This window comes from Lepidothrix coronata, unplaced genomic scaffold (assembly GCF_001604755.1).
Source record: "Lepidothrix coronata isolate B3197 unplaced genomic scaffold, Lepidothrix_coronata-1.0 Scaffold95, whole genome shotgun sequence".
In the NCBI taxonomy this organism is placed as follows: Eukaryota; Metazoa; Chordata; class Aves; order Passeriformes; family Pipridae; genus Lepidothrix; species Lepidothrix coronata.
Genome location: NW_016690275.1, coordinates 351,220 through 378,908, shown reverse-complemented (window position 1 = coordinate 378,908; position 27,689 = coordinate 351,220). Strand labels below are relative to the sequence as shown.

General features: G+C 37.4%; 1 protein-coding gene across 3 annotated transcripts in view; it reads left to right on the top strand.

The window, feature by feature from the left end:
- Nucleotides 1-27,501, top strand: part of FRS2 (fibroblast growth factor receptor substrate 2) — a 52,870-nt gene extending 25,369 nt beyond the window's left edge. For 2 of the 3 annotated variants that reach the window (XM_017822129.1, XM_017822128.1), the window contains exons 2-7: nt 7,769-7,874; nt 11,266-11,357; nt 13,124-13,310; nt 16,298-16,456; nt 17,336-17,499; nt 19,849-21,228. In XM_017822129.1, the coding sequence (XP_017677618.1) occupies nt 11,292-11,357; nt 13,124-13,310; nt 16,298-16,456; nt 17,336-17,499; nt 19,849-20,799 (1,527 nt within the window). In that variant the 5' untranslated portion in view covers nt 7,769-7,874; nt 11,266-11,291 and the 3' untranslated portion in view covers nt 20,800-21,228. Of the gene's footprint in view, nt 1-7,768; nt 7,875-11,265; nt 11,358-13,123; nt 13,311-16,297; nt 16,457-17,335; nt 17,500-19,848 lie in introns of all 3 variants that reach the window. The other variant, XM_017822127.1, reaches the window with a different exon arrangement.
- The last annotated feature ends 188 nt before the right edge of the window (nt 27,502-27,689 follow it).

Genomic DNA, 27,689 nt, shown 5'->3' with positions numbered 1-27,689 from the left:
TTATACAAAGTGGACAATTTGTTATGGATTCTATAGAAAGGTGTGTTTATTCTTTGCTAAAAGAAAATGCTGCCTGATGTTAACACTGAACAGCAGTTGTCTAATGTGGTGTAAGTCATCTAATAAAATAAAGCTTTGTAGGGCTCTATATTAAGAGATCTGGGCTATTACAGAAATTTCTGTAGTGTTTCAGAAGTGATCAAGAAGGACACATTTTGTAAGACTCTAAAAGGAGCTTTTCTAAAAAAATGGAAATATAATACGAGGAAGCAGACCTTTTAGCTGTGTTAATTGTAAAGGACTATGAGTAAAGACTTTTTTGGTAAATGAAACTTTGCTCTCCATTGTACAGATAGATCAAACTAGTTTTTGGTAACTTCCATCTCCAGTAGAAATACACAGATCCTAATAGTCAGAATTTTTATGAGTTGGTGTAGCCCAAAGCACAGACAGACATCTATGCAGTCAAGTTACCGTGATTTAGCAAATCAGCTGCATTAAGTAAATGTTCTAATGCTCTTCTTCCTTGCAAATACAAAATAAAAAAAATTAACCTAAACCTGCTTTTTGGCAGATGCAGTTCAGTGGTGACAAAAGATACCCTAAGATTGTGGATTTTACTTTACTGAATGATCTACATAGTTTTGATTTAGAGGTGTAACTAGCTGTTGTTAATATTTCCCTTTTATACAACAAGTTGGGGCTGCAGGGTAGATAAGGTTAAATGATTATTCGAGTTTCTGCTTAAAGTGGGAAGAAAAAAGTGTACAAGGAACACATGAGGAGGCATGTAAACAGAACTAAGAAAATCACGAGTTTCAAAAGTCATGGAAAGAGTTCTATGCAGAAAATCGAAAAATGGTAAATACAGAAGGCAAATTATTTTTTAAAGAACGCAGATTTAATGAGATATTGGGAGGATGTGAATATCAGTTTTCTGAGAAACAAAAGCCATATATAAAAGCTTGATGTTCAGGTAAGGCCAGGTTCCTTGTATCCAAGTGCTAAGAACTTGCTGATAGTGAAAGAGGAACCAATGGATGGATGAAGAAGGGCACATATTGAGAATACATACTGTATTTATTTATTTTTATAAAACACAGTGTCATGGTCTTAGTTTGGATAACATCTTACTGAATCTGCTTAGCATTTCAGTAAGAAAGACCCTGTAGGCTTTCCAGCATTGTTTCTATTAGTGTATTAGAAGACTGTGCTAAACATGTCAAAAATATAAAATGTTTGAGTGAGCAATGTTTCAGAGATTAAAATATTACAAAATATAAACTCAATGCCATTTACTTAATTACAAAATTTGGCACTTTGCCGGCTTTGAAAACTTGGCAAGACCTGTGGGCCTCAAGTTTTAGTAGGCATTTGTGGTTAAATATTGGAGAGCTGACTCACTATTTAAACAATTTCGAGCCAGGCTTCCTTTTCAAGAATAAAGCTAGATTCTCTCTTCTTCTTTGACCCCTTTACTTGACTTAATTATTGTAGCCTTCCACTTTATTTTCCCATCTTCTTTCCTTTCTCCTTGATCCTGTATCCAAAAAGCTTTTCCATAGCACTGCACTTAAAACTTCAGTCCCATTTCTTCTGGTCTGTTGTTGTGTAAAAGTGATATTTTCTGTGTATGCTATTCCTTAGAGGACATTTTAAAAGAGATTCAGAATTTCCAAGAATAAAATAATTTAGTAGCGCTTGCTTGTTTAACCTAATGTTGTGGTTTGGAGTTTGATGTTCCGGCTGTTTCTTTTAAAAGGATGTAGTTAATCTGGCAGACATTCACAGAAAACAATATGGTTGTGTGGATCTGGAGAAATTGTTTTACTAAGAAATTGAAAAATATTTGCATGTGTGTAAGTTGTTTTAAAAATGATACCAAGTAAAACGTAAGTCTTGTTTCTCTGGAAGTTCAGAGTAAGAGGATTGTCTTTTGGAGAGCGATTAAAGAGTAGAGCAAGGAACGATGTCCCACATCCTCAGAAGGATTAATGGGGATGGTGGAGCAAACAGCTTTTGCACTCCTGTTCAAGATGCATGTTTATTAAAGACCTGGAGTCTTTGAAATGCACTGAGGTGAAAATTTGAAACTCCATTTAGTGCTGTATAGGTATATGTGTGTGTGCACCTGTTGAATAGAACAGTTGTGCCAATCTAGTACCTGAATGAAATGTGTGATTACCCTTTATATCGCATTAGGATAGGCCAAAATATGGGGTACCACACCTCAGGATAAGGGAACGCAGTTCTTAGAATGTCATGCTAGAGCAAAGTGGAGAGGTGTAGGATCAGCGTTACATAAAGTGGTTTTAAACATCACAAATTTAGCATTGGCAGAGCATTGCTGCAGTTCTCTGTCTTAGCTGATTGAGCTGGACTTTAAGATTAAGCTCTACTGTAATCGTGGTGAATATAAGAGCTTTTCTGTCCGAGCATGGTTTTTGAAGGAATTACTGATGAAGAGCGTTCCTACAACTTCCTTCCTAACTCACCTAAGTTTGAGCATTTTGCTAAAATGATCACTTTTAAGGAGAACGAACTGTAGAGAATTAATTTAATAGTAGCATATAATTTCAAAGTTTTGCATAATGACTCTTCAAGATCAGTTGGTAGTCCTGAATTTAAACAAACAGCAAGGCTCCTAATTTGCTTTTTTTTTATGTTTTATTTTATTTTATTTTTATTTAATGGTATTGGATATTTTTAGATGGCACTAAAGCAGGGTGGGGTGAGGGGAAGAAATAAGAAGTTGCTGTTAATTTCTATTCTAAATATACAGAAACATATACAGCAAACCAGATTGACTTGTGAGGTGATCTGAGTGTTAAAAAGCAGGAGTAAGAAAAAAAAAAGAAAGCCTCTTGTGAGTTTGAGGAGCAGGCAGTTGGCAGCAGCAGAAGGTGCTAGCAAAGGAATGCTGCTGAGAGTGCGAGTTCTTGGTATAATCCTGCATCAGCCTCTCACTGCGTGTTCAAAGAGGGTTCTGAGGGCAATGTGCCGAAACAGCAAGCTTGTGTGCTGAAGCTTGTGTGTGGTTGCAATAATTTTGTTTTCATTGGAGCGAGAAGGCTTTACAGTTTAACTTGGGCTTTGCCAGTTTTGTTTTTTTGGGTTTGTTTTTTTTTCTTTAGAGAGGGCTAAAGAGACAAAAGGAATGTACATTTATTACTGTATTTTAATCATAAGTCTGACAACATGCTCATTTACTAAAAATCTTGAGGTAAAACTCCACCTGTTAGCATGAGCAAAGTTATAAACGAGGTTCTGCAACTTCACTTCTACCATTCATAGTTTGTTTTCCATAATTGCAGCCAGTGGCACCAAACTCTTTCTCAGCATGTTTAGTTTCTTCTTGGATCTCCTTCGTTGTAGCTTTTAACTCTGTTATGGTCTGCTAGTACTGCTGCTTTTTTGTCCTTCTAGTACTTTGGACCTTCAATATTAATTCTCTTAGTAATCGTTGTGAAGCAAATGAAGGGCAAGGACTGTCTGACCTTAGTTCAGTTTGCTTTATTATTAAAATGCCTTCTTCCCAAAACACATTTGCTTTTTGGGGGTGAATTGTTGTTACGTCATTGTTTGTGCAAGGCAAGGGCCTTCCAGGACACCTGAAAGAAAATGAGTTGATTTGGGTGACAGTGGCAGGCATGGGCAGGCAAGGAGACCATTTCGTGCCCCTTTTGCTGTATCTCTCATGGATTTCTTCCTTTTCTGCTCAATGCTGATATCCCTTTAAACCCCTGTGTTTCTACAGGAGGACATTCTGGCTTTGGCACCTCTTAGGTCTGTTCTGTCTCCGAACATTAAAGTCTTTGCTGATTTACAGATTTTTTTTTCCCCCTTGAGAAATTATAAAGCAAGGGAGTCCTTTTTGTGACTGTTGGGGAAATAAGGCTCTTCGATCTGACCAGACTTAATAATTACTAGTTCAGGACAAATGCTTTATTTTGATGCTGCATCTCTTCTGTGCGTGTGAGGTCTGGTACGTGGGAGTCCCGTGTTCCAGAAACCTAAGTTTTGTTTTCCAATTGAAAGAACTTGGCTTCGTGGTAGTGCAGAAATGCTAGCCAAAATAAACAGAAGGTCAAAGTATGGGTTATTTTAAGTCCTAAGTAGGATACCAGGATTCTTAAATCCTATAGAATTTGCCACCGTAGATTACATCATGACACTGAAGATGCAGGATATGCCACATCAGATAAATAGGTTATCCCTTTAATCCGTTGTGTTAGCTAGTTATGAAATGGGCAGTATTTGGCTACCAGCAAAAGTCAAAGGACCGGTTGCAGTACCATTTCTGCCTCCTTCACCTATCCTCTGGAAGGAATAACATGCCAATAAAACAGTCATTATTTTACTCAGTAACATTTTTCTTACCCGGTGGGTTGGTTTCTCTTATTTGTCTGTTTGCTGTCTTCCACTTTCATCCAAACTTTTTGTGCAGAAAGATTAAAGCTGCTTTGCTGCAGTGACAACTCCAGTTAATGAGCAGAGAGTGTAATGAGTTAGAAATTGTCTATGTATAACCTGAAATGTTCAGATTTATACTCTGTTTCTATTTAATCTCTGAGGTAACAGTCTCCAGGTGAAATTATTCCCTGTAGAAGAATCATTGACATCAACAAGTGCTCAAAAACTCTTGAGAAATTTAGTTATAATGTATCTGCAGGGATTTGATCGTGTTTTCTTCAAGTATTTCCAATGGTGGGACTTTAAAAGAGCAGAAAGATATACTGGAATGAGCTTCAGGGAAGGACAGGTTCTATGCTGTGTGGCTGATCGTAGGGAAATCAGAAAAACAAAACAAGCTGAATGGAGTTGCAAGTGTTCAAAGCAATTGAGTATGCAAGCTTCAGCTGCTGTCATAAGATTTTGGGTTGGTAAAGGTAATGCAAATTTTGGCATTGGTTGGGGTGAATTTTTGAATAGAGGATATAATTCCCAATTTATGCAGGTTTGTCTTGCCTGGGATTTTTACTTTGCAGTGCAGCAATAAATGTGTTAGGGAGAAGCAGAAACTGCACTCCATCCTCTTCCGTCTCCTTGCATGACTGCACCCAACCACCACTGATGCTTCTTGAATGGCAAATCACAGCTCCTAAATTTGACAGTGTAGACATAACTGAAGAGATTAAGTTTTAGAGTTGTAATTGTGAAAATGTCTACTTCTCCATATATGTTTAATTTTTGGTAAATATTTTGCAATCTGGGAAGATTTAAGAAAATTCCAAACAAAGTAAATAGCCAACTTGTAATTGGAAGCAGCTGATTGGAGAATTTTGTTACTGCTTTACATTTAAAAAAAGTTAACTGCTGTAAAATTGTGAAAAAAAAAATAAAAATTGTGCACTTTTTTTTATCATCAAGAACTCTACTTAGATTGTTTAAGAGTCATTCTTAGGGAGCTGAAACAGGCTAGTCTGCTTTAGGTAACCAAACCATGTAAAAGCTTTAAAACTTTACTAGGTAAAGACTAATGCAACATACCTGCAATAGGCTATGTTGCCTGTGAAAATTTTTAATTTTATTATTTTTCTAATGACTACCTGTAAGATTCCACCAGAGTAGGTGGGTCAGGCTGTCTGTTCCCTCTTCCATTCTCGTGTCCTCAAGATTTTAGCAGGGAATTTGGCAAACTTCAAATCTCAGTCATAGTGAAGGGGCTCCTTTTTCTGAAAGCTGGGCTGAGGTGACTAAGGCTGTGGTTCTGTCCCCAGCTGCTCTGGCACTTGCTAAACTCTCTGCTGAGCTGGCTTGGTACAGTAGCAAGCAAAAATCTAACCTGACAAAAATCATAGTTAAATAATACCAGCTAGATTGGGTAGGGCAAACATAGAACCAGAGCCTGTGCATGTTGCAGAGGGGTAGGTCCTAAATACAGCTATATGCAAAAGTACATATCAAGCAGTTCAATAAGGTTTTTTTGTGTACCTTTGTGAAATCTAGGGTTTAGTTTCAAGTTAAGTTGTTAGTTATTTCTTTTTTGGTGTCTTATGGCAGTACACTCAAAAATTTATGCTGAATTGATGTCATCCATTTACATTAACTAGAATGGCTTTATTGGGTCACACTTGAAGTATCAGCTTGTCCAGCATCCTGTTTCTGACAGTAAATAGTAAATTCTGACAGCAAATAGTAAATATATAGAGAAGGAAATAATAAAAAGAAACATTTTATGATCAGTCTTTAAGACACTTGGAAGTATCTGCAGCTTAGAGACTTTTTGAGCCAGATGTGACATCCTTGACTTTAAAAGCTCTTCATGGAGCTTGCATTTGTTCAATTGCTTTTTGAGCCTGTAAATTTTTGGAACTCATTCCCACAAGACATTGTGGATCACGAAGTTTAACTACGTACCATGTAGAGTATTTCTATGTAGTTCTTTGAACCTGCTCCTTAATGTCAACTGGTGTTCCCTAGTGCTTACATTTGGAAAATAGTTGTGCTTTATTTATCTTCTCTGTGTCACCTATAATTCCGTACTCATTTTTTCTGACCTCTGTGCTCCGTTTTTTTAGGCTGAGCCATATAAGTAGCATATTTCTAGTTTTTCTCTGTCTTTTTTGACAGGGGAGGCTCGACTGCATACATTACTATGTCTGGGGGTGCACTGTGGATTCAATTGTGGGTTTGGTTTGGCTCTTTTAGTTCTTTCCAACCAGTTATGTTTCATTTTCTTTATGATAGCTATGGAGCTAGCATTTTCATTGAACTCCATGACTATGTGACTGATCTTTCCTAATAGACAGAGCTCCTTTGCTAGGTGTGTTATTTTGCATTTGCCAGTATTGAATTTCTGCTGTTCTCTTGCACAATCCCTTCACAGTAAAAGTGTTTTGCAACTGTTGTAATGATGCCTAGGACCTGGAATGAATTTGGAACTACCTTACTCTTGATATCATGCAAAAAAGAAGAGTACTTTGGTTTCCCAAGATGATTTTAATCCAGGTGCAAGGCAGAGGACAGCAGATGAATATAAAGAATTGCAGCAAAAAATTTATAAGCAAAGCTGCAGTGGTTTCAAAGAAGTTTGTGTAGACATCCTGAAAGACTGATAAGAAAGACTAATAATAAAGCATTTTTCTGAGAAATTAGCCCTTCTATTGAGTTTAATAAGCGGCATCAAAGGAAACATTAAGTGCTTGTTTGGCAGTTTTACAAACAGAGAACAGAGGCTGCCAACTGTTAGCATGATGGAAGCAGCAGTTGAGTTTTTGGTGTTAAATGTGAGTGGATAGCTGGTGTGAGAATAATCCAGGGAGTGAGGGGAAGTAAAAGCAAGCAATTTATGGTTAATGCCATGGAGCAAGAATCATAAGGGAAGCAGAGAAAGGGTGATGTGTTAGCCATACAAGTCAGCATTTGTGTAGGTTCGCTAGAATAAGCAAGGGGAAGTTACACAGAGTAAGTTGTGTGTGTTCTGTTTGTCGGCTGTGGTTTGGTTCAGTATGTACTGAGGATAACGGGAGCATCGCATCCATCGTTTCCACACACTAAATTGGGTAAGCAGTGAGTGGAGAATGAATGGAGTCTGCAGCGTGACAGGCTGTGCTGCAGAAAGGAATGCCAAATTATTTTCTTCCAAGGCGCAAAAGCTCCGAGAGATTGGTCTTGTCTAAAACATCACTTCAGATGCCTCCTAGTCATGAAGACCTCACTTGACATAACACTGACAAAATGATAATAAACAAAAGTCTGTATTTTTCTTAGTTTACTAACCAGCATCTTAAAAACAAGAAAATATGACACTGATTTACTCTTCTAGTTCTAGGTCAAATGATTAGTTCTGTGGCAAGACAGCATGACACTTTGAGTATGACAGAAGCCCTGATGCTGCAGCAGAGGCTGGGAATATTAATGGCCAAATCTAGGTGAGTGATTTTTAATTCTGCCAGTTCCCTACCTGTTTAATTTCTTCCTTATAGCCTTGGTTCATATCTCTCCTTTGAAGCAGCATTGCAGTTCTTGGTTTTCTGAAATATTAATATTAGAATATATTTAAGACAAAATAATGAACTTGTATGATTATTGATTACGTAGCCTTTCTTTGTCATTCTTGAGATACTGAGGCTGTACTTCATACATTTTCATATGCTACAGCTTTCTTCTTGCAACTCCAGTGATTTTTTTTTCCCCAAAACTGTTTTGCAGTTAAGTTTTGAAGTTTTTTTTTTTAAGTTTTTGGACACCTGCCTTTAGCAGATTTGATCAGTTATTTTATGCTGAATGCATAGAAAGTTATGATACAAACATCATGCAACTATCTAGTTTTGTTTACACTTTGTCAAAACATTTGAGGAGGTCTAAGTGCATGCATCTGTGCCTGAAGGCTGCAACCTGTTGTATGGAACAGAGTTTGAAAAGCTTTGTTGCAAATTTATATATTCACTGTTAATGTGCATTGCAGCTATCGTGACCTGTTGCTCCTCATAGCAGTAAATAGGGCAGTGGCAGTGGGCTAACAAGAACAACATCTGAACATTACTGTAGTGAGGCATTGTGGGGTGCCAGGGCAGGAAACCAGTAATTAGCTATTACTACCTGTATCTCCCTTTCTAAATAAAACAGGAAAGAAATAATAAAAAAATGAGTAGTTAAAATAACAATGGGATGTGTGTGTGAAGATTATTAAAAGTGGTCTGTAACTGAGTGATTAGACTGATTAATAACATTCAGAGCTTCTCCTCACTGGGCCCAGTCCTGTCTATTATCTTTACTGATGATTTGGATGGGGGGATTAGCAAATTTGCAGATGACACCAAGCTGGGGGGTAGTGTTGATCTGCTGGAGGGTGGGAGGGCTCTGCAGAGGGACCTGGACAGGCTGGATAGATGGGTCAAATGCATGTACAAGGTTCAACAAGGCCAAGTGCTGCATCCTACACTTTGGCCACAATAACTCCATGGAGCACTACAGGCTGGGGACAGAGTGGCTGGACAGTGGCCAGGCATAAAGGGACCTGAGGGTTCTTATTGACGGCTGTCTGAACAAGAGCCAGCAGTGTGCCCAGGTGGCCAAGAAGGTGAATGGCATCCTGGCCTGTATCGGGAACAGTGTGTCCAGCAGGACCAGGGCAGTGGTTGTCCCCCTGTATTCGGCACTGGTGAGGCCGCACCTTGAGTACTGTGTCCAGTTCGGGGCCCCTCACTGCATGAAATGATGTTGGTGTGCTGGAGTGAGTACAAAGAAGGGCAACGAGGCTGATGAAGGGTTTTGAGCACAGGTCCTATGAGGAGCAGTTGAGGGAGCTGGGGTTGTTTAGTCTGGAGAAGAGGAGGCTCAGGGGAGACCTCATCACTCTCTACAATTACCTGAAAGGAGGTTGGAGCCAGGTGAGGGTCAATCTCTTCTCCCAGGCAACGCAGTGGGACAAGAAGGCGCGGCCTTAAGCTGCGCCAGGGGAGCTTTACGTTGGACATTAGGAAGAAGTTCTTCACAGAAAGGGTGATTGGGCGTTGGAATGGGCTGCCCAGGGAGGTGGTGGAGTCACCATCTCTGGAGGTGTTTAAGAAAAGACTGGATGTGGCACTTGATGCCATGGTCTAGTTGACAAGGTGATGTTAGGTCATAGGTTGGACTCGATGGTTGATCTCAGAGGTCTTTTCCAACCTAAACGATTCTGTGCAAATAAAAATAAATTGTTATATGTGACTTAGCATCTCTCTACAGCAGAAGTAACCAAGCAACCCTCCAATTTCATCTTGATTTGGAAAAAAAGTTCTGTCAAATAAATGCATATTTTTGTGTTATGATGAGAAATGACATTAAAGAATCCATGATTTTGATTATGTGTCTGACATTCTGCCTCTTTCTGACTGGATTAATCCAAGCCATGTTGTTACACTTTCTGTTAAGTTCTTGCTTCACCTCTGCAAGGGGTTGATGATAGACTTATAAGGGTTTATACAGTCTCTAAGGTAGAAGTATCTCTTATGAGTGGCTTTTCTGATCAAGAAGAGGGGAAGAGTTAGATGCTCTTCATTGTATTCCTTGCACCTTATTTCTCAGCAGACTAAAATGCTTTGTGTATACTACTGCTGCATGCTAATACAAATGCCCATCTAGAAAATAAGTTATAGTTTTCTTAAGGTGACATCGGATTTTTTTCCCTCTTTAGTCAGGAAAAGTTATCAACCCATTTTGTCTTCTTTCTTCTTGATTCCTAATGTCATATCTCTTGTTGACTTAATTGCTTTCTTCCAGGATTTTGTCCCATTTTTCATTTGTGTAGTGAAAATTTTAGTTCTTATGCAATATAAAGATGATGTAAATGGGTTTTCTTCTGTCTGACTTCCTCATATTTAAGAAATACAAGGCTTACCCCTCTCTGCATGGTGATAGAGGGAGAAGCAGCAAGTTGTGAGATTTGGTTGTGTGAACATTTTATCGTACTGTTTTATGAAAGTTTTGCCATATATAGAAAAACCTTTAAATGAAAATATCAAAAAAATCAAGTATTTATTTTTGGTTTCATTAATTTAGGCATGCAGTTCTGTATTAGTTGCGTATTTTACTATTTTATAGCAAATGTATAACAATTTAATTCAAATGGTACTCAATAGATTCCCCCTCACCCCCAAATTTTAAAATATTTGTGTTGAATGTGAGTTTTTTCCTTCCCTTGACTTTGATTATGTAGTTTGATGTACATTGCTATATGGGAAATATTCAAAAGTGGAAACACAGAACTTCACTGCATGGCTGCTAGCACACAGCTGCCTCCAGGCCTGGAATGCCTCCACCCTCCCTTGCAAAGCAGCCCTGGAGCTGCCAAAGCCAAGGCAGCCTTTCAGGATTGTCATGTGTGCTCTTTGTGTTGCCTGTGCCTGGTAACCTCCTACAGCCCAGGGCTTTTAGGGGCGGCACTAGGGCTGTGCTCCGCAGCCTGAGTCAGGGAGTCATCATTTAGGCCCCAGTTTAGGAGATGAAAATCACACTCGGTAAGTTGTTGGTTTTTGTTTTCCCCTAAGCTGCTACCATGGGAATTAAGGTGACAGATCAGATGTGTCTGTTTGGTAGTAACCTCAGGTTGATTTATTGGTAGGACTTTAACAGCTCAGTGTTGCCACTCCTTAATGCCAAATCTAACTTAACTACTATACTTGTAGTATCTATGTTGACTTTTTGTTACCTATGATTGCAAAATTCATCACGAAGAATTGTAATTTCAGAGAGTAATTTGCATTTGGTTGTTTTGTTGATGTTACTCTATTTTTACTTATCCTAAATGACTTTGTTGGTTGGGGTTTTTTTTCCCTTTAGAGATCAGATGGTCTTCTAAAGAAGTCATGGGTAGCTGTTGTAGCTGTCCAGATAAAGAAACTGTCCCAGATAACCACCGAAACAAGTTTAAGGTACGCAACTTACATGGTATGCTGTGAATTATTTTGTTGCTTTCTTGCAGAGTAGGTCTGGGATTGAAAAAAATTAAATGAAAACAGAGTGCAGATTTCTGAATAGTTGAAACATTGCAGAGTTGCAGGTGTCTGTGGCTACGGGTTTCTCCTGCCCCTTTGAGGGATCCTCTTTTATGAGTAGTGACAGGAATTGCCCAGGTAGGGTAGGCTTTTTAGGACAGTTTTGATCTTTAAGGAGGAGAAGAAGCCCTGTGCTTTGATCCATCTCCATTTCAGTTGGTAGGGGCCAAGTAGGTGTTGTTGTCTCTGAGAAGTTACAGAAGTTAGGAAAGTGTCCGTAAGCATAAGGGAAGAGCTATTAGAGAAGTGTGATTGTGAACCTGAATGCGGGGTCAGCAATAGAAAATTTTAGGACGGCTGATTTTACTTGAAAGTCACTACTAATTGTAGCATTTTGAGAACTTTTGCCCTTTACTTGGAAGAAATTTATTTCTAAATTTGCTTTTGTCCCATATATCTCTGGAATTTATAAGCTTGTGAACACTTGTTCATGTGCTTAACATGCTAAACATGAAGCTGCTGAAGTCAGTGACTTTAAGTAAACATACCTTTGCATAGTCACACAAGTCAGATTTGCTTCTGTGCTCCAAACTCTGAGTTGACAAAGGAATGTAATGCTTCCATAGTGAAAAATGATTCATGGATTGCCTTAGGGAAATGTTTAATATTATCAGTAAAGAAAGCTGAAGGATAAAATATTTATGTGTTTTCTTGCTCTTTATGCATTTGCCATCACTTTGTGTAACTAGTTCCTAATTTTCTCCTTGTAGAATTTCTCTATTGTTTGGATCGCTGATTTAGCAGCAGGAGGGAGAAGATGAAAGAATGTAATTTGCAAAATGAGGAAAATTGGCATAAGCCTCAGTGGCAGATGAAACTATTCCTAATTCTTTTCAATTGACTAGATTTCAAGTTGAAAATGTGCCTTTAAGGAGTAACATTAATTCCATAGGGAAAATTTTTGGTAGCTTTTTAATGAATAACAAAGAATCGCACTAAAAGCAGCATTATGAGATAAAATACATGCAGAGGAAAAAATATATATATTGTCCAAATTCCATAAAGGATGCAGATGACCTCAAAATAGTTTAAACGCAGAACAGAATAAGACTTGAAGCTTTATGCACATGTTTTCACACAAGGTTACTATAGGGTATTTGAGTTATTTGTTGACTTTAAAAAGGCAGCAAAATATCTAAAATTGTTGGATGCTTCAGCACAGTGTAAGGCTATAATGTATGTGAAGGAAGCTTTATCCTGGAGCCACTTACCCTTTTTTATTCCTTTTCCCAACTGTAAGTGGGATTATATGACAAAGCAAATACTTTCTATTTAGAAATGGGGCTCTGAGAGATTCCATTATCTGAGGAATGCCTTATGCATGTGGAAATACTTGAATATGTACATAAAGCCAGTTTAAAAAAAAGTATTTGACTTATGAATCTCTTCTACTTTAAATTTCTCACCAGATTTTACAGTAATGTTAGGCAGTTTCATTCGTATTGCTTTTAAATAAGTATTATTTTAATTTTTTTAATTCTGGGTTGGGGAAGCAAAGGAACTAGTTTGGTGAGTTGTTCTTTTGTTTGTTTGTTTGTTTGTTTTTAAAAACTTTTACTTCAAGGATCGTAACTAGGTTATTAGAAGTGGTATTGTTTCTCAAAAGAGTACTTACCTAATACTTTTTAACTTCTTTTTTATAGGTTATTAATGTGGATGATGATGGTAATGAACTGGGTTCTGGCATAATGGAACTTACAGATACAGAATTGATTTTGTACACCCGTAAAAGGGACTCTGTAAAATGGCACTACCTCTGTCTCCGTCGCTATGGCTATGACTCAAATCTTTTTTCTTTTGAAAGTGGTCGAAGGTGTCAAACTGGACAAGGTATGTGGAAATTTTGTATATAAAAATGTTGGAAATATATTTGATGTTGGAAGATATTTACTGGTCCTTTGGCAAGGGTTATAAAGGCTATAGTTTTATATGTGAGTGTGGTTTCTGGGAAAAAATTACCTCATGAGGAATGAGGATTTGAGTTGCACATAGTTTTTGGCATTGTAGGTCTGGAGGACTTGAAGCTTATATGTGTGAATACTTTTGGTCAGCTTAAGAGGTGGTTTTGACAGGGAAATTCTGCCTCAGAGGTTACCTTGACTGTCGGGGGAGGCAAGGGAATCTGGAATTGTGGAGGAATCTCTTCAGAATTCGAAGAATTATCTATTTTTAGATTTTAAAAGACTAGAGCGCTGATGTGAACTGGATGTCCCCACCTTATTATTATCTTCAGTAACGTACTTGTGTTTCATCCTCTTCCCAAAGCAAATTACCACTTTCAATTATATCAATTACATAATTCTCAAATTTTTACATGTTTTGGTATGAAGTGTGTATACTTCAGCTATGCTCAGTTATTTTCTGTGTGGCTTTCACTGGAAGATAGTTACCTTTCCAGTTCCCAGACCATGCCTGCCTTGGCCAAGGTTGGCTGCCTCTGAGAAGATTCAGGCTTTTCTCTCTTCACTGCAGCAGTCCCTGGGGAGGATGTTTTGGTTGAGGTCTTGGCCTCATTTTGTATCTTTCTACTGTGAAGTAGCTGTGTGTAGTAGAATTCTTATGTATTCATATGTTGTGAAGTTAAGTCGCAATTTTTTTACAGATTTTTAGCATTTACTAGTGGTTTTTATCAATAACAATATTTAGAAACTGCAATTTTTGGTTTTTAATTTCACTGTAAAAAAATCAGGAAGATCAAAGAACTTGATCATAAGTAAACCTGGTAAATCTTCATTGCCCAAGCAGACAAATTCTTTTTTGTAAGTGTTTTAGAAGACATTCTCAGTTTGTCTCCTAATAAGAAATGGAGATGTTTTCAAATGTCACAGTACTAAAATAAATTTTCATAATTCTAAACAGAAAGTAATAAACTTTGTTTTGAAGATAATCACTGTAATTGATTTTGCAGGTTTAATTTATTGCTTCTTTTAAACATTGAAAAGAGATACTAATAATATTTAATTGAAAATACTAATTTGAAGGTTCTTTTCCACAGTCTATTAGCAAGTGTGCAAAATTTTCCACCGAGTCTAATTGACTTCTCTGCTTTCCTCCCAATTGCTTTATTCTTTTTTTTCTTTTAACAGAGAAGATTAAGCAGGCTGTGTAAGCAGCAACCCTTTCCTCCCTCTTTTGTTTCTTGACTTCCTTATGTGATATTAAAATACTGTGAATATTGAGAAAAAAGAAATCTGGCAGAAAATGTTCTTTGCTGTCCTTTTGCAATGGAGCATTGTTCCTGAGACCTACACTGGGTTTTGTGGGCACAGTTGCAAAACCTCATCTTCGCTTTGTGTATTAACTGAGTTTTTCATTTGAGAATTCACTGAATACTGCTGAGCAACTTCTTGCATTAGTCAGTATTCTTGTTTGTGTTTTCCCTTTAATCTCAAATTATATCTATTGATTAGTTGTCAGAGTGCATTGATGGTGAAACACTTGAGTTTTTGCTAGGTGTTAAAAAACTTGAAGACATGTTTTAGGAGCACAGCTAATAGATAATTCAGGATAGAAAACTTGGAGAACCTGGTGTGTCACCATGTTGTGTGACAGATCACATTGTATTTAATGTGAATGTATTTAAAGGCAGCTGAATTTCTTGGAAACATACTGGGAGCTTTACAAGCTTGTGAACCTAGATTTTTTTAAATTCTATTTTTTATCTGTTAAGATTTAAGTATCAAGTGTGAATTTTCAGAAACACACAAAATATTAAACATGGACTATTGTACTTGAGCTGGATCATGGGTCAGGGAAATATAGTGGTAGAAGCTCTGTAGCTGCAGTGTTACAAGCATGAAGCTTATTCAGTGCACCAGCTTGATATTAATCATTGTCATTCCTCCTAGCCCGCTTGGTATATTCCCAGCTGGGTTTTTGTGAACCTCTGCCATGTGGAGCATTTCTTGTAGTTCTGATCTGTCACAGTTCTGCGTCCCTAAATAAATACATGATGATAGGAATTGCCAGCATATTCACATAACTGCATTTCCAGTCGGAGTAGCTATATAGATAGGTAGTTTTTAGTAAAGAGTGTTTTAAGATTGTAATACTCACTTTGAAAAATGAGCACCTGCACCCACGTTTAACAAGCATGTCAACTTTAACTTCATGCTTTCAATGGAAGAATAATCCAAAGCTGCGACTTTGCTGGTGAGGGTAAGTTGGGACGCTCCCTGCTGTTCAAAGGCAAAGTGGCACAATACACACCCAACATAGTCGGTATTGCTGCTAACTTTGTGTTCTGTGTCTATTAGCCTAAAGCAATTAGTTTGTTACTGTCTGTTTCACACAGTTTGTCTTACTAGCTTTTAATTTTAATCCTCTTAAAGAAACTAAGCTATCACTCAGTGTTTAAATCCTTTTTTGTTATGCAGGTATCTTCTTTTTATGGTAATTTAATAGAAATCCAATTTAGGAAATATGACCTTGTAGCACCACTGTAGTTTCATTTGAAGATTTTTAAAAATTGTATTTATTTAGTAGGTATCCTTTTTATGAGCTTAAAAGAAAGAACCTTGTGGTGTTCCCCCCCCCATTTACCACTCAAAACTTAGTTTTGCTCTTAACTGAATCAGTTTTCTGTTCCCATGCACTTTTGGTGCATGGGAATCTTATTCTTCTATGAGACAACCACTTTAAAGGTTCTCACAGTAACTTTGAGTGTTTTGGTACAATAAAAATTTCATAACATTTTTGCTTCTTTAACAGGTGTTCTTTATGTGGATTCCAGTTCTATTTCTTGAAAGTTATATATATTGTAAGGCATGTTTCTTAGTTAAAGGATTTTTAATTTTTTTGTGTGTGTGTACTTGTAGGAATCTTTGCCTTTAAATGTGCCCGGGCAGAAGAGCTATTTAACATGTTACAAGAGATAATGCAGAATAATAGCATAAATGTGGTAGAAGAACCAGTAGTAGAAAGGAATAATCATCAAACTGAATTGGAAGTTCCAAGAACCCCTCGAACACCTACCAGTAAGTATGGTTCTACTGTCAGATGACATACCTGAATGTAATGTGGTACTTAGCTGAAAATAGCATTTGATTTGCATTTAATCTTTAAATAATTAAAAAGAAAGCTAATTTAAAGCTGAGACTAACTACCAGTAGTGTAGTCTATGGAGGTACTTGCTGAGGATTCTCTTTTGAGAACCCTAAGTCTTGGAAGCAGAAGTGCCATAGTAAAATTCTTCACCTCTATGAAATAAGTTTTGGGAACTTAGTTGTTGCATGAGAACGCTTACAAATACACCTATTGAATTGCTTTATAATATATCAACATGTTTTACCTGTAGCATTTCTGAGAAATGTTAATGTTGGGCAGTGTTCCAACCTTTTTATTAGGGGAAAAAAAGTACTGGTAAAACCACATGTACAGTGGCTTTGGAATCTTTTTCTTTTGCTCGAAGTGGGAGGACGGCAGACTGGAGTGCTTTCAGAAATACCAGAAGATTTTAGGTAATCTCACCCAGATGGCTTGATATTTGAAACTAGGAATTCTAAGTTGTTGATGATTTTAGAGGAATGGAAGCTTAGGTAAATAAGTCTCTGTTTGTCAGGGAGACACGTTAATGACAGAAAGTTGGATAGGGAGTTTAGTGGGAGGACTGCAGTGTGTAATACACCCAGGTTTCATAGTTGCTTCAGACATGTTTCCCAGTAAATACTGGGATGCTATTCTCTGCTGTCTGTTTCCTTCCTCCAAGCAAAATTGAGCCTTGTGAATATTTAATACTGTTTTACGTATTTTAATTTCCCTTTTGAAAACTGAAAATGAATATATAAAGCATCTTAGTAATATACAGTAAAATGTTCTATTTTAATATGGTTTTGCTTGTTTTCTAATTGAATCAGCTCCTGGGTTCAATGCACAAAGTTTACCTAATGGCTATCCCAGATACCCATCTTTTGGAGATGCTTCATCACATCCTTCCAGCAGACATCCTTCTGTGGGAAGTGCACGCCTCCCCTCTGTCGGTGAAGAATCAACACATCCTTTACTTGTAGCAGAAGAGCAAGTGAGTGGGTTTTTCCCCTCATACAACTTAGGTTCCACATTACTTCAGATTTTTATAATGATTTTTCTGTAGGCTTTCACTTGTGTTTTTGCAGTATCAGGTGTAATGTATTTCTACCGTATTTTAACTACCTCAGAAAAGTGTTTATTATATCATTTTTATTATATTTTTCCTCTTTAAAATGATATTTTGTAGGATAGCTTCATATTTATATATAAATAAAATATAGAAAGTATGTATTTGCATTATACTATTTTCGAAAATTTCAGTAATTATTTTTAAACACAAGTAATTGTACATTATAATGAGATATCCTGGTCAAAAAGCTTCTTTATGTGTAAGTCTTCTCTTTGGCAAATAGAAATCATGGAATATTTTAGGTTATAAGGGACCTCTAGTCCTCCAGATCAAATTTTTAAGTTAGAGACAGCTGCACAGAGCCTTGTCCTGGTCATGTTTTTAATACTGCAAACAAGGGGATTCCACAGAACCTGAGCCATGTGTTCCAGTGTTTCACCACCTTTGTTGTGAAAACATTTCTCCCTAATATGTAATCAGATTTTTTCTTGTTACAGCTGTTGTCCACTGCCCCTTAGCCTTTTGCTGAATATCTCCAAAAAGGGTCTGGCTCTGTCTTCTTTATATGTTAGGTAGTTGAAAACAGCTCTTAGGTGGTTCCCTGGCCTTTTCATTAAGACGGAACAAAGATGGTGCTCTCAGCTTCTCCTTGTATGTCACATGCTCCAGCCCTCCACTAGACTTTCTCCAGTATGGTGATGTCTGTCTTGTACTGAGGAGCTCAGATTCAGTCTCACAAGAACTGAGCTGATGGTAATAATCATGTTCCTTAACCTACTGGCTGTGCTATTGCTAACACAAACCAGTGCAGGTTTGGTTTTTCATTGCTGCCAGAGCATGCTGCTGACTCACATTTGATTTACCATCTACCTGGACCCCCAGCTTTGCTGCAAGGCTCCTTTTCAAGTCAGTTGGTGTCTAGCCTGTTGGTGGTGTTCTATACCAGGCACCAGACTTTGCATTTGCTGTTGCTGAGGTTTCCATGAGGTCAGTTTTCCAGGCTGCTGAGATCCCTCTCAATGGAAAGCCTACCAGTCTGGGAAAGACTGAAAACTCTGAGGGTGTGTTCTCTCTTATCATTCAGGTTGCTGATGAAAATGTTAGATGTTAGTTAAGTTTAATAATGTCATGTGGTTTAGGAAGATTTCTGTGTGTGACAAGAAAAAGTGTTAGAAACCAGAGAGGGTAACCAGAGCAGAGTGCAGAGAACTGTGTTGTGGGACAGGATTTGTTAGGAGCCACCACGGAATAGTTCAGGTGTTACTGTTGGAGTTATTGAAGAGTAAATGAGTTAAAGTATCAGTGTAAGAGTCAAGTGAGCTGTAAATAACACTTCAGCCTGTAGAGCTTGACAGAGAGGTTTGGAAGGCTACACGACTGCTGCTGTAAAATACTACTTTTGCTGTTTGGGTATCCAGACATAGAATTAAAATTTAGACAAAGAATCCAGTGTTTCCCATTCAGCCTTGTGTTGATCCACTTTGGGAAATTGGAGGGATAACCTAGTAGTGTATTTTTGCCTTTCCTAGCAGCATATGGTGACAACTCCTGCTTCTATTTAATTCTGAGTTCCACTCTTCATATAGAATTATATATTTTTCTATTTCAGTTTCTGTTATTATGAAGCTGTTGCTCTTGAAGAAAGAATTGACTGTTCTTTCAGTAGACCCAACCTCTCTTTTTGTTCCTGCAGTAGTACACAAGGCAAGAGCCTGAGGGTTTTTTTAGGTCTCTCTATGGTTTTGTTTTGTTTTGTTTTGATTTGCAAGTTTCCTTTGCAATGTGGAAATTACAAAGACAAATTTAGGAAAATAACTGTTGGTCGCTGTCATGGTAAGGGACAAAAAAGTAAAGCTCTCACTAATCTGTCTGTGTGAAGTAATGAGCTAATGGATGTAATGGAGTAAGGAGCAGCCCAAGTTTGCCCTGATCAGAGCAGAGCTGTAATAGAACCTGAAAAGTGAGAATTAGAGCACAACTGAGATAAAACATCAAATAAAACTAATTATTAATCTAAAATATAAATTCGGTTCTTTTGTTATAGTAGCATTAACAAAACCAACAACAAAATTTCAGGGAAAAAACCCAAAACTGACCACAGTTCAACAAAATGTGAGAGGTGACCTTTACTCTAAAACACCTGGCATAACAAGATTTTATTTTCTGGTATTTTTATTAGAAAAGTGGGGAGCTAAGAAGGAAAGAAATTTGGAGAGGGAAAAAGAGGCACAAAGAGCATTTGAATTTCCTCATTTTTTCTTCCTCTTTTAGGTGCACACTTACGTCAACACTACTGGAGTACAAGAAGAAAGAAAAAATCGTTTGAGTGTGCATGTGCCACTGGAATCAAAGCTTTCAAACACTGAAATAACTAAAGTGAAAGAAGATCAGATGTGTACTGATGACAGAGATGCTCAGGTTCTCCTGGAGCCTGAAGGAGTCAAATTTGTTTTAGGACCAACACCTGTTCAAAGGCAGTTAATGGAAAGAGAGAAACTGGAGCAACTTGGGAGAGATCAAGTTAGCGGCAGCAGCACAAACAACACTGAATGGGACACTGGGTACGACAGCGATGAACGTAGAGAAACACCATCTGGTAATAAACTGGTGTATGAAAATATAAATAGGTTATCAATCCCTAGTGCCTCAGGGGTCAGGAGAGGTCGCTTGACATCAACCAGTACCTCAGACACCCAGAACATTAACAACTCTGCTCAGAGGAGAACTGCGCTGTTGAACTATGAGAACTTGCCATCCTTGCCTCCTGTTTGGGAAGCTCGCAAGCTGAGTAGAGATGAAGATGACAGTTTAGGACCAAAGACCCCATCTCTGAATGGCTACCACAATAACCTAGATCTAATGCATAATTATGTCAATACAGAGAATGTAACAGTACCAGCAAGTGCTCATAAAATAGAATTTCCACGACGTCGGGACTGTACCCCAACAGTCTTTAACTTTGACATTAGGCGTCCAAGTTTAGAACACAGGCAGCTCAACTATATACAGGTTGACTTGGAAGGTGGTAGTGACTCTGACAACCCTCAGACTCCAAAAACCCCCACCACTCCACTTCCGCAAACTCCAACCAGGCGCACAGACCTGTATGCTGTGATAGACATTGAAAGAACTGCTGCTATGTCAAGCTTGCAAAAAGCACTGCCCCGAGATGATGGTACTTCTAGGAAAACTAGACATAACAGTACTGACCTGCCTATGTGAGCCTGGGAAGCATTGAATCATTTGCACCTTTTGTGAAGTTTATAACATTGAAGATGCGAGTACTTTGCATTTCTTAACACTAATGCCTTTTATAGACTAATAGAACTTTTTCTGCATACTTCATGTACTTGTCTAACTAAAGGGAATTAATGTAGAGCAAGTATTCATCTAGGTAACACTATTTCATTCTACAGTAGAAGTAATTACTGCATAGCAGCATCACCACCTTTCACAGTGCCTCTTTAATTGATTAGAGTCTGAGTGACATGCTGGTTTTGAATTTATAAATATTCTGGTCTGGTGCCTATACTCATTAATGGCATTTATAACACTTTTTAAAGCCTCTTGATAATGTGCATTATTAGCAGGTAAACCTAATCTTTCAATATACATATCTTACATTCATTTCTCATTGAAGTGGTTCCTCCAGAATGAAATGTATGTAATACACTAATTCACTCAGTTTGACACACACAAGATACATTGGTTCATCTCAAGGAATACAAACACCACACCTTTTTTGCCTGTGGGCAAGAAGGCCTCTAATTCCTGACAGTTTTCTCAACTTGTGTGATTTTTGAGAGGTCATATTGATGTTCGTTGATCAGAGCTATAAACACATCTAAATCCAGCCTTAAGCTCCTTCCGCTAGAATAGAATTCCAAGTTGCATATCAAATTCCCTGTGAAATCTGGCAAAATTTTAATCCCATTAGAGTTTTGGGGTTTTTTGTGAAGGAATTCACAGGTGGGCTGTATGAATTAAGGCTCTCTTGTCATTTCTTAGTTCACTGTCCTTTTCTTTCTTTGCATTTGTATGTTTCTTTTTTATTTGTTCCATAATGTCTTGTTTTAAAAGTCAAAATTTTGTACATATCTTTAATTATTGTTCAGGGTCATATATGTGTTTGTCTTATTCTCTGCATTTGACAAAGAAAGACTCTTGAAGGTCAAATAGTTGTCTTTGTCCAGTGTTCTACTTTTTTATGCCTGACAGAAATATCCCAGCTCTCCAGCAGCATGCATTATTGCACAACTGGAAAGGTTTATTATGCAGTTATTGTCTTCCTCTAAAGCATCAAACACAGGTTACACGGGAGGCAGGGTACTGGACTTGATAGTTCTTTATAGAAGGTTGTACATTCTAGCAGTGTGCATCCATAGGTGATAGTATACTTTAATTTAGAAAGATATGTAGTAAATTATCTGAAGGTAGTATTATCTACAAGCATAATTCTTTTCCTTTTGCAGTTGGTGAATTTGGTCACAATGATGGCTGCTCAGTGTTACAGGTACATCCAGGTAGAATGTTCTTTGTTGAATACGCCAGATGCACCCTTAGAAGTTTTTATGTTGTTTTGTTTATTAATACTCTGAATAATCTTAGAATTCTGGCAGTATTGCAGGCGCACCTTGGTACTAGCAGTAGAAGAGATTGCTCTTGAGCCTGTGATTGCAAAGGAACTGACACTTGTGTGAACTGGTATGATGTAAAATAACCCCTGAACTGTGAGGAAAAACATGCACGAAAAGCCATTTGGAGATCTGGAAAAGCATTAAGGGTCTTCATGCAATATTTGAGTTGAAGTTTTATTAAAAAAACCCTACAGTTATTTTCAGTCTTTAAATTGGTGTGTATTTCTGTTCCTCTTTTTTCTTTGGTCTTCTCTCATTTAGTAGTGGCATCAGTAGTAGCACCTGAAATACATGTGTCTTGCCACACCATTAGCTGGTATCAGGCAACTTTTTCACTTTGACTTTTATTATTTTTTACTGACTGTATGGTACTGAAATACCAGATGCATAAAGACTATAATTTGCAGAAGTAAAAGATGGGAGTCACTGAGACCATTATGAGGACCATAAACGAGATTTAAAACAAAACAATCCTCATTAATGATTTCATGATCAGCCTTTGCATATTCTTGTGATAGGCTTGTTGACTTGTGGTGAGACCTTGGTACTCAAAAAGGTAATGACTACCTAAAGCTAGGCATTTTACAGGTCTGCAGTCTCTTGAAAGGAGCCGGGTGGGGGTCAGCCTCTTCTCCGAGGCAACTAGTGATGAGACAAGAGGACATAGTCTTGAGCTGCACCAGAGGAGGTTTACGTTGGACATTAGCAAGAAATTCATCACAGAACGTATGACTAGACATTGGAATGGGCTGCCCAGAGAGGTGGTGGAGTTACCGTCCCTGGAGGTGTTTAAGGAAAGGCTGAATGTGGCCCTGAGTGCCATGGTCTAGTTGACGAGGTAGTGTTCAGTCATAGGTTGGACTCGATGATCTCAGAGGTCTTTTCCAACTTAATTGATTCTGTGATTCTGTAAGTGTTCCCACACATCTTTGCCATTGCCTCACCTTATGCTATGGACCAGTCTTGGTCTGTACTGAAGAGAAATTACCATGCATTGCAAAATACTTACTGGATTAATAATACTGGTGAATGAGTCTTGTTCTTAGTGTATAGCTCACTTAAGTTTGTGAGCTGAACTAATGCTTCAGCTTGTGTTTTGAGACAAACGTGTTTGATCTAACTAGCTGCTTAGAAATATTTGGTCCTCATCTGTATAGTTTGGACAAATTAATTGGACCCTAAAAACACACCTGTGAGGCAGGAAAGTAATATTCCTAAGTGCCAAATATGGAAACAGGTTTCAGGTAGATTGTAAGTAACCTGCTGAAATTTCAACAACCAGACATATCTCTCCTTAGTTCCACTGCACTGTCCTATGCATTTAGTCTGAATAGTTTCATATAAAAGGAATGGTCTGAGAATTTTTTTATCTTGTTGCAAATTTTGCAATGTTTTCCTAGCTCTGGTCCCCAGAATTGAGAACATACTGAAATTTCAACTTTTTGTAGCCTTTATTATACTAATGAGTCTGATGACATATTTTCCAGGACTACTTTTTTAACATCTTACTTTTTACAGGTGGGATAATGCTTTCTCATTTTGTGCATGCTGCAAACATATTGAGTATTCCCTGTTACCCACACTACTCATCTTTAGCATTCCTTATTTTCTGCCCCTTGAAGTAGATGCAGTTGCAATGCACTTTACTCTTTTAGACTTGGTAAATATTTTTTTCAATTTTTCTTTTAAAGGCTGTGATGTTAGATTTAGTTTCTGTAATCTAGGATTCAGTTTTCAGCTGAAATCTCTCCACGGTATTTAGATCATATTTATTTTGGGCCCACGGATGTATAGACCAAGAAACTACAAATATGTAACTATTTTCTTTAGTAAATGAGACATATTAAGTTTACATAAACAAGGTCCTGTAAAAATGGTAACATCTCCATCAGTTCTATTTTTCATCCATGACATGTGGTTGGCTGCTGCCCTTCAAGCATATTTGACAAGGGAAAGTCTTTAACTGTAGGTATTCCTTTAATGCAATGATTTGGGAAAGATATACATTAGTGTATCTTTTAAACAAGGAAACTGAGTTGGTAAAAAAGATGAAACGGTGACCAAAAGTACATAATAAAGATTGTAGTAGAAATACAGGTAGTGAGAATTTAATCTATTGTTATATCAGGAAAATAATCTTCTGTTTCCCCCAATAAATACATTTTGCATATGACAGGGGTTGAATATGATGGTGTGCATTGAAGCACTATTCCTGTTCCTATTAAAGTCTGCAGAGCTTTTATAGGAAACTTAACTATTCGAGGAGACATTTCATATAATAAATTGCTTAAACCCCCTGGTGTGTGTGTGTGGGTGTGTCCCGCCCCCGGATGTTTGGATATTTGTGTGTGTGTTTACACCTCTGACTGGAGCTTGGGTGTAAAAAATGTCACAGAAATGTGTAAGCTGTACACAGTCCAAAACAGTGTCAAAACAGAGCTGCTTTGGTATGTGACAGACCAGCAGTTGATTTTGCTTGTTTTTTAACAGTGTGTATTGGCTCAAAATCTGGCTGTCCTTGGTTTTGTTTTATATTTAATGACTTCTCAATGAGACAGAGTTAGGAGAGAGCAGATTGTTTTTATTCACTGTCGGTGAAGTAAAAATGGAAGTTCTGATTAATGTCAGTTACTGCTTTGAGCATGTAATGATGTATCTGATTTGGACCTCTATTTCTAAGCAGTATTCTCTTCATGTAAGGTGGGATCAATGGTGAAGTTCCATTTCTGCACTGTACTAATTTATTTAATGGCTGCAAATAAGATGAAACTGATAGAGTAGGAACTAGTAGTGGACTTAAATCTGAAATTCTTCTATTTCCCCTAAAGGAGTTTGGTCCTTCAGTGTGATAGATAGAATTAGGTGGTTTTGGAATTTAATGATACCATCTTTCCCATCTCTTCCTTGAGGTAGCAATTCAGGCATTTATATTGACAGTATTTACTTAATATAAACCTAAGTTCATTTATTATATGTTTATTTTAAATTCATATACACTCCAAGAAAAAAACAAGTCCAGAAGAAATTCCACCACAAAAAACTGCGTTAAGATGGAGTCAAGTTTGTTGATGTCCTTCTTACAGAGCATATACGAAAAAGACAGGAAGTCATGAATTGAGGTTCTTTCACAATCTTTAGGAATTACTTCCTCTTTTGGAAAAGATAAGTGCATCAGAAGAAAAAAAAAAACTAAAAAGAGCAACCTAGCATCTACAACTCCGACCATGTATACATTATTTCTTGTGGTACTGTGCTATAAGATATGTTACTAAGTCTGTCAGATGTCTTAGGAGGATATTGCCCTAACACAGTGTTTACTCCAGATTAACGCAGTATTTTGTTTGGAAATATGTAGGTGTACAGATAGAATATGAGAGATAAAGTTGATGAAACAAGTGTTGGACATTTCTATATTTTTATATATTATGAAGGGCATTTTTGAAATTTTTCTTGCAATTTTAGTAATTATTTAGCGTGGTAATATACATATATTGTGACAACGTTTTCTGCTATATCCATTACTTTGGTGTAATTCTGTTTTATGTAGCAAATATGTGTATATACAAAGGAGATTATGTAAAAATTATGATTAAAAAATAGGCTGAAGCCCTTCAGAATAAGGACCGTCTTCCTCTGTGTCTGCAAAGTACTAAATGCCTTGGGGTCCCAGCCAGAGCTCATGTCTGAGACCCGTGGTGACTGAATTGCCAAGCGATGAGTGGGGGGGAAGCAGCTCCTCTGCTTCCCATGAGAAGCCGTAGTGCAAAAGGTGCCATGAAGCTTACCTTGCCAATCCCTGGTGCTGGGGCTGTGCTGTTCATGGTCATTCCCAACACCACCTGCCAAGCAACCCAGAGAGCCCAGAGTCCATGTATCCTTTGCTCTGGTCCTTCCCTTTGACAATAGGAAAGGAAGTCTTAGAAGAAGGTTTGGTGTCATCAGGGAATCTTCCTTATTAGCAGGGCTTCCAGAGCTCGTTGGGTCTGCATGCAGTGTCCTTTGAAGCTGAACAGATGATTCCTGTTGACTTCAAGGGCCACTGGATATGTTCTACAAGATCAAGTTCTGCTGACAGCTCTGTTACACCTGAAGACCTGGTGTCAGGTTCTTCAGGAATGGTCTAAAAATACTGTAAAAATATAAATATATTTAATTACATGTACTGAAAAACAAATCCTATTTGTTGTGGTCAGAGTTCAGATAATTACAGGAATTTTGATTTCTTAGTCATACTTGCATGTATGTTGCTTTGACTATTCTGTATGAAAGAGGAAGTGATTCTAAATTGAGTGAAAGATTGGGATTACACCTTTTTTTTAATGGCCATGTTATTTAGGAATGGATGTCAGCGAATTTAAATCCATAATAATGCAGTTTTTTGCATTAGAACATGTGTGTATATCATACACCCACATTTTATATATAATATATATTTGGTACTAACTTTGTATTTTCCCTGGAATTTTGCCAAATCGCAAACACAGATGTTCTCACTTGCAAGACTTTGGTACTTAACTGAATGTATAAGAAATGCTCTGGTATGAAAGGAAAGAGTGTTATATGGTGTCCCACAGTATGGGGACTCAACCAGCAGGCACGTTGCCTTTTTCACATCTCACTTCATTGCAGCATCACTTTTGGTCTCCTCAGAAGCAGTTCTGTGTCTCAGCCCAACTGCAGACAGCTGAATACTGCCCTAGCATGAAAGCTGACTGGTAGGTAGTAAGAATACAGTAGTCACCAGTGTGCCACAAATGCATTTATTAAATGCAGAAATAGACATTTCTACAAAGGCCAAAATCTTATATTGTATGTTCCTTTCTTGTCATTACATTGTATCATATTGTAAGATTATTGTATGTCCTAATTTGCATTATAAAATGTTTTTTCCTACTTAAAGACATAAATATAGCAACTTTGTATAAAGGTAGCTTTCTAGATTTTTATTTCTTTTATATGAAAAAGTCTAAACAGTGGGAGTACCATTGCCAAATTGTTTATAAAATTTCAAGTAATTTTCCCTGTTAAATGAATTTGTTTTTACAAACATTCCGTATTTCTTATACTATGCAGAAAGAGTGTATTTTTATGTCATTCCACATTAATCTTAAAAAATTAATTTCACTTGTTTTAAGCTGCCATTATTGAGAAAGCTTACCAAATGTGCATTTTTAAAAAATGTGTTATGTATTATGAAACATTTTCCCCCCTTTACCAGTGCCAACTTCATTTGAAAAAAAAAAATAAATTGTAGCATGGCAATAAACTATTGATTTTACATTAAAAATTGTCTGTGGATTACTTCAGTAGTTCGCAGGGTTAGTGTCAATGTATTGTCTTTTTTTTTTTAATAACCTTTTTTGCTTTTCTTTAAATCATTGTTTCAGGTACCTGTCTCTGCCTTCATCTTGCCTCCATATTGCACTCATTACTCAGTAGTAAAAAAAAAATAACCCAAACTGATCATGATGACCT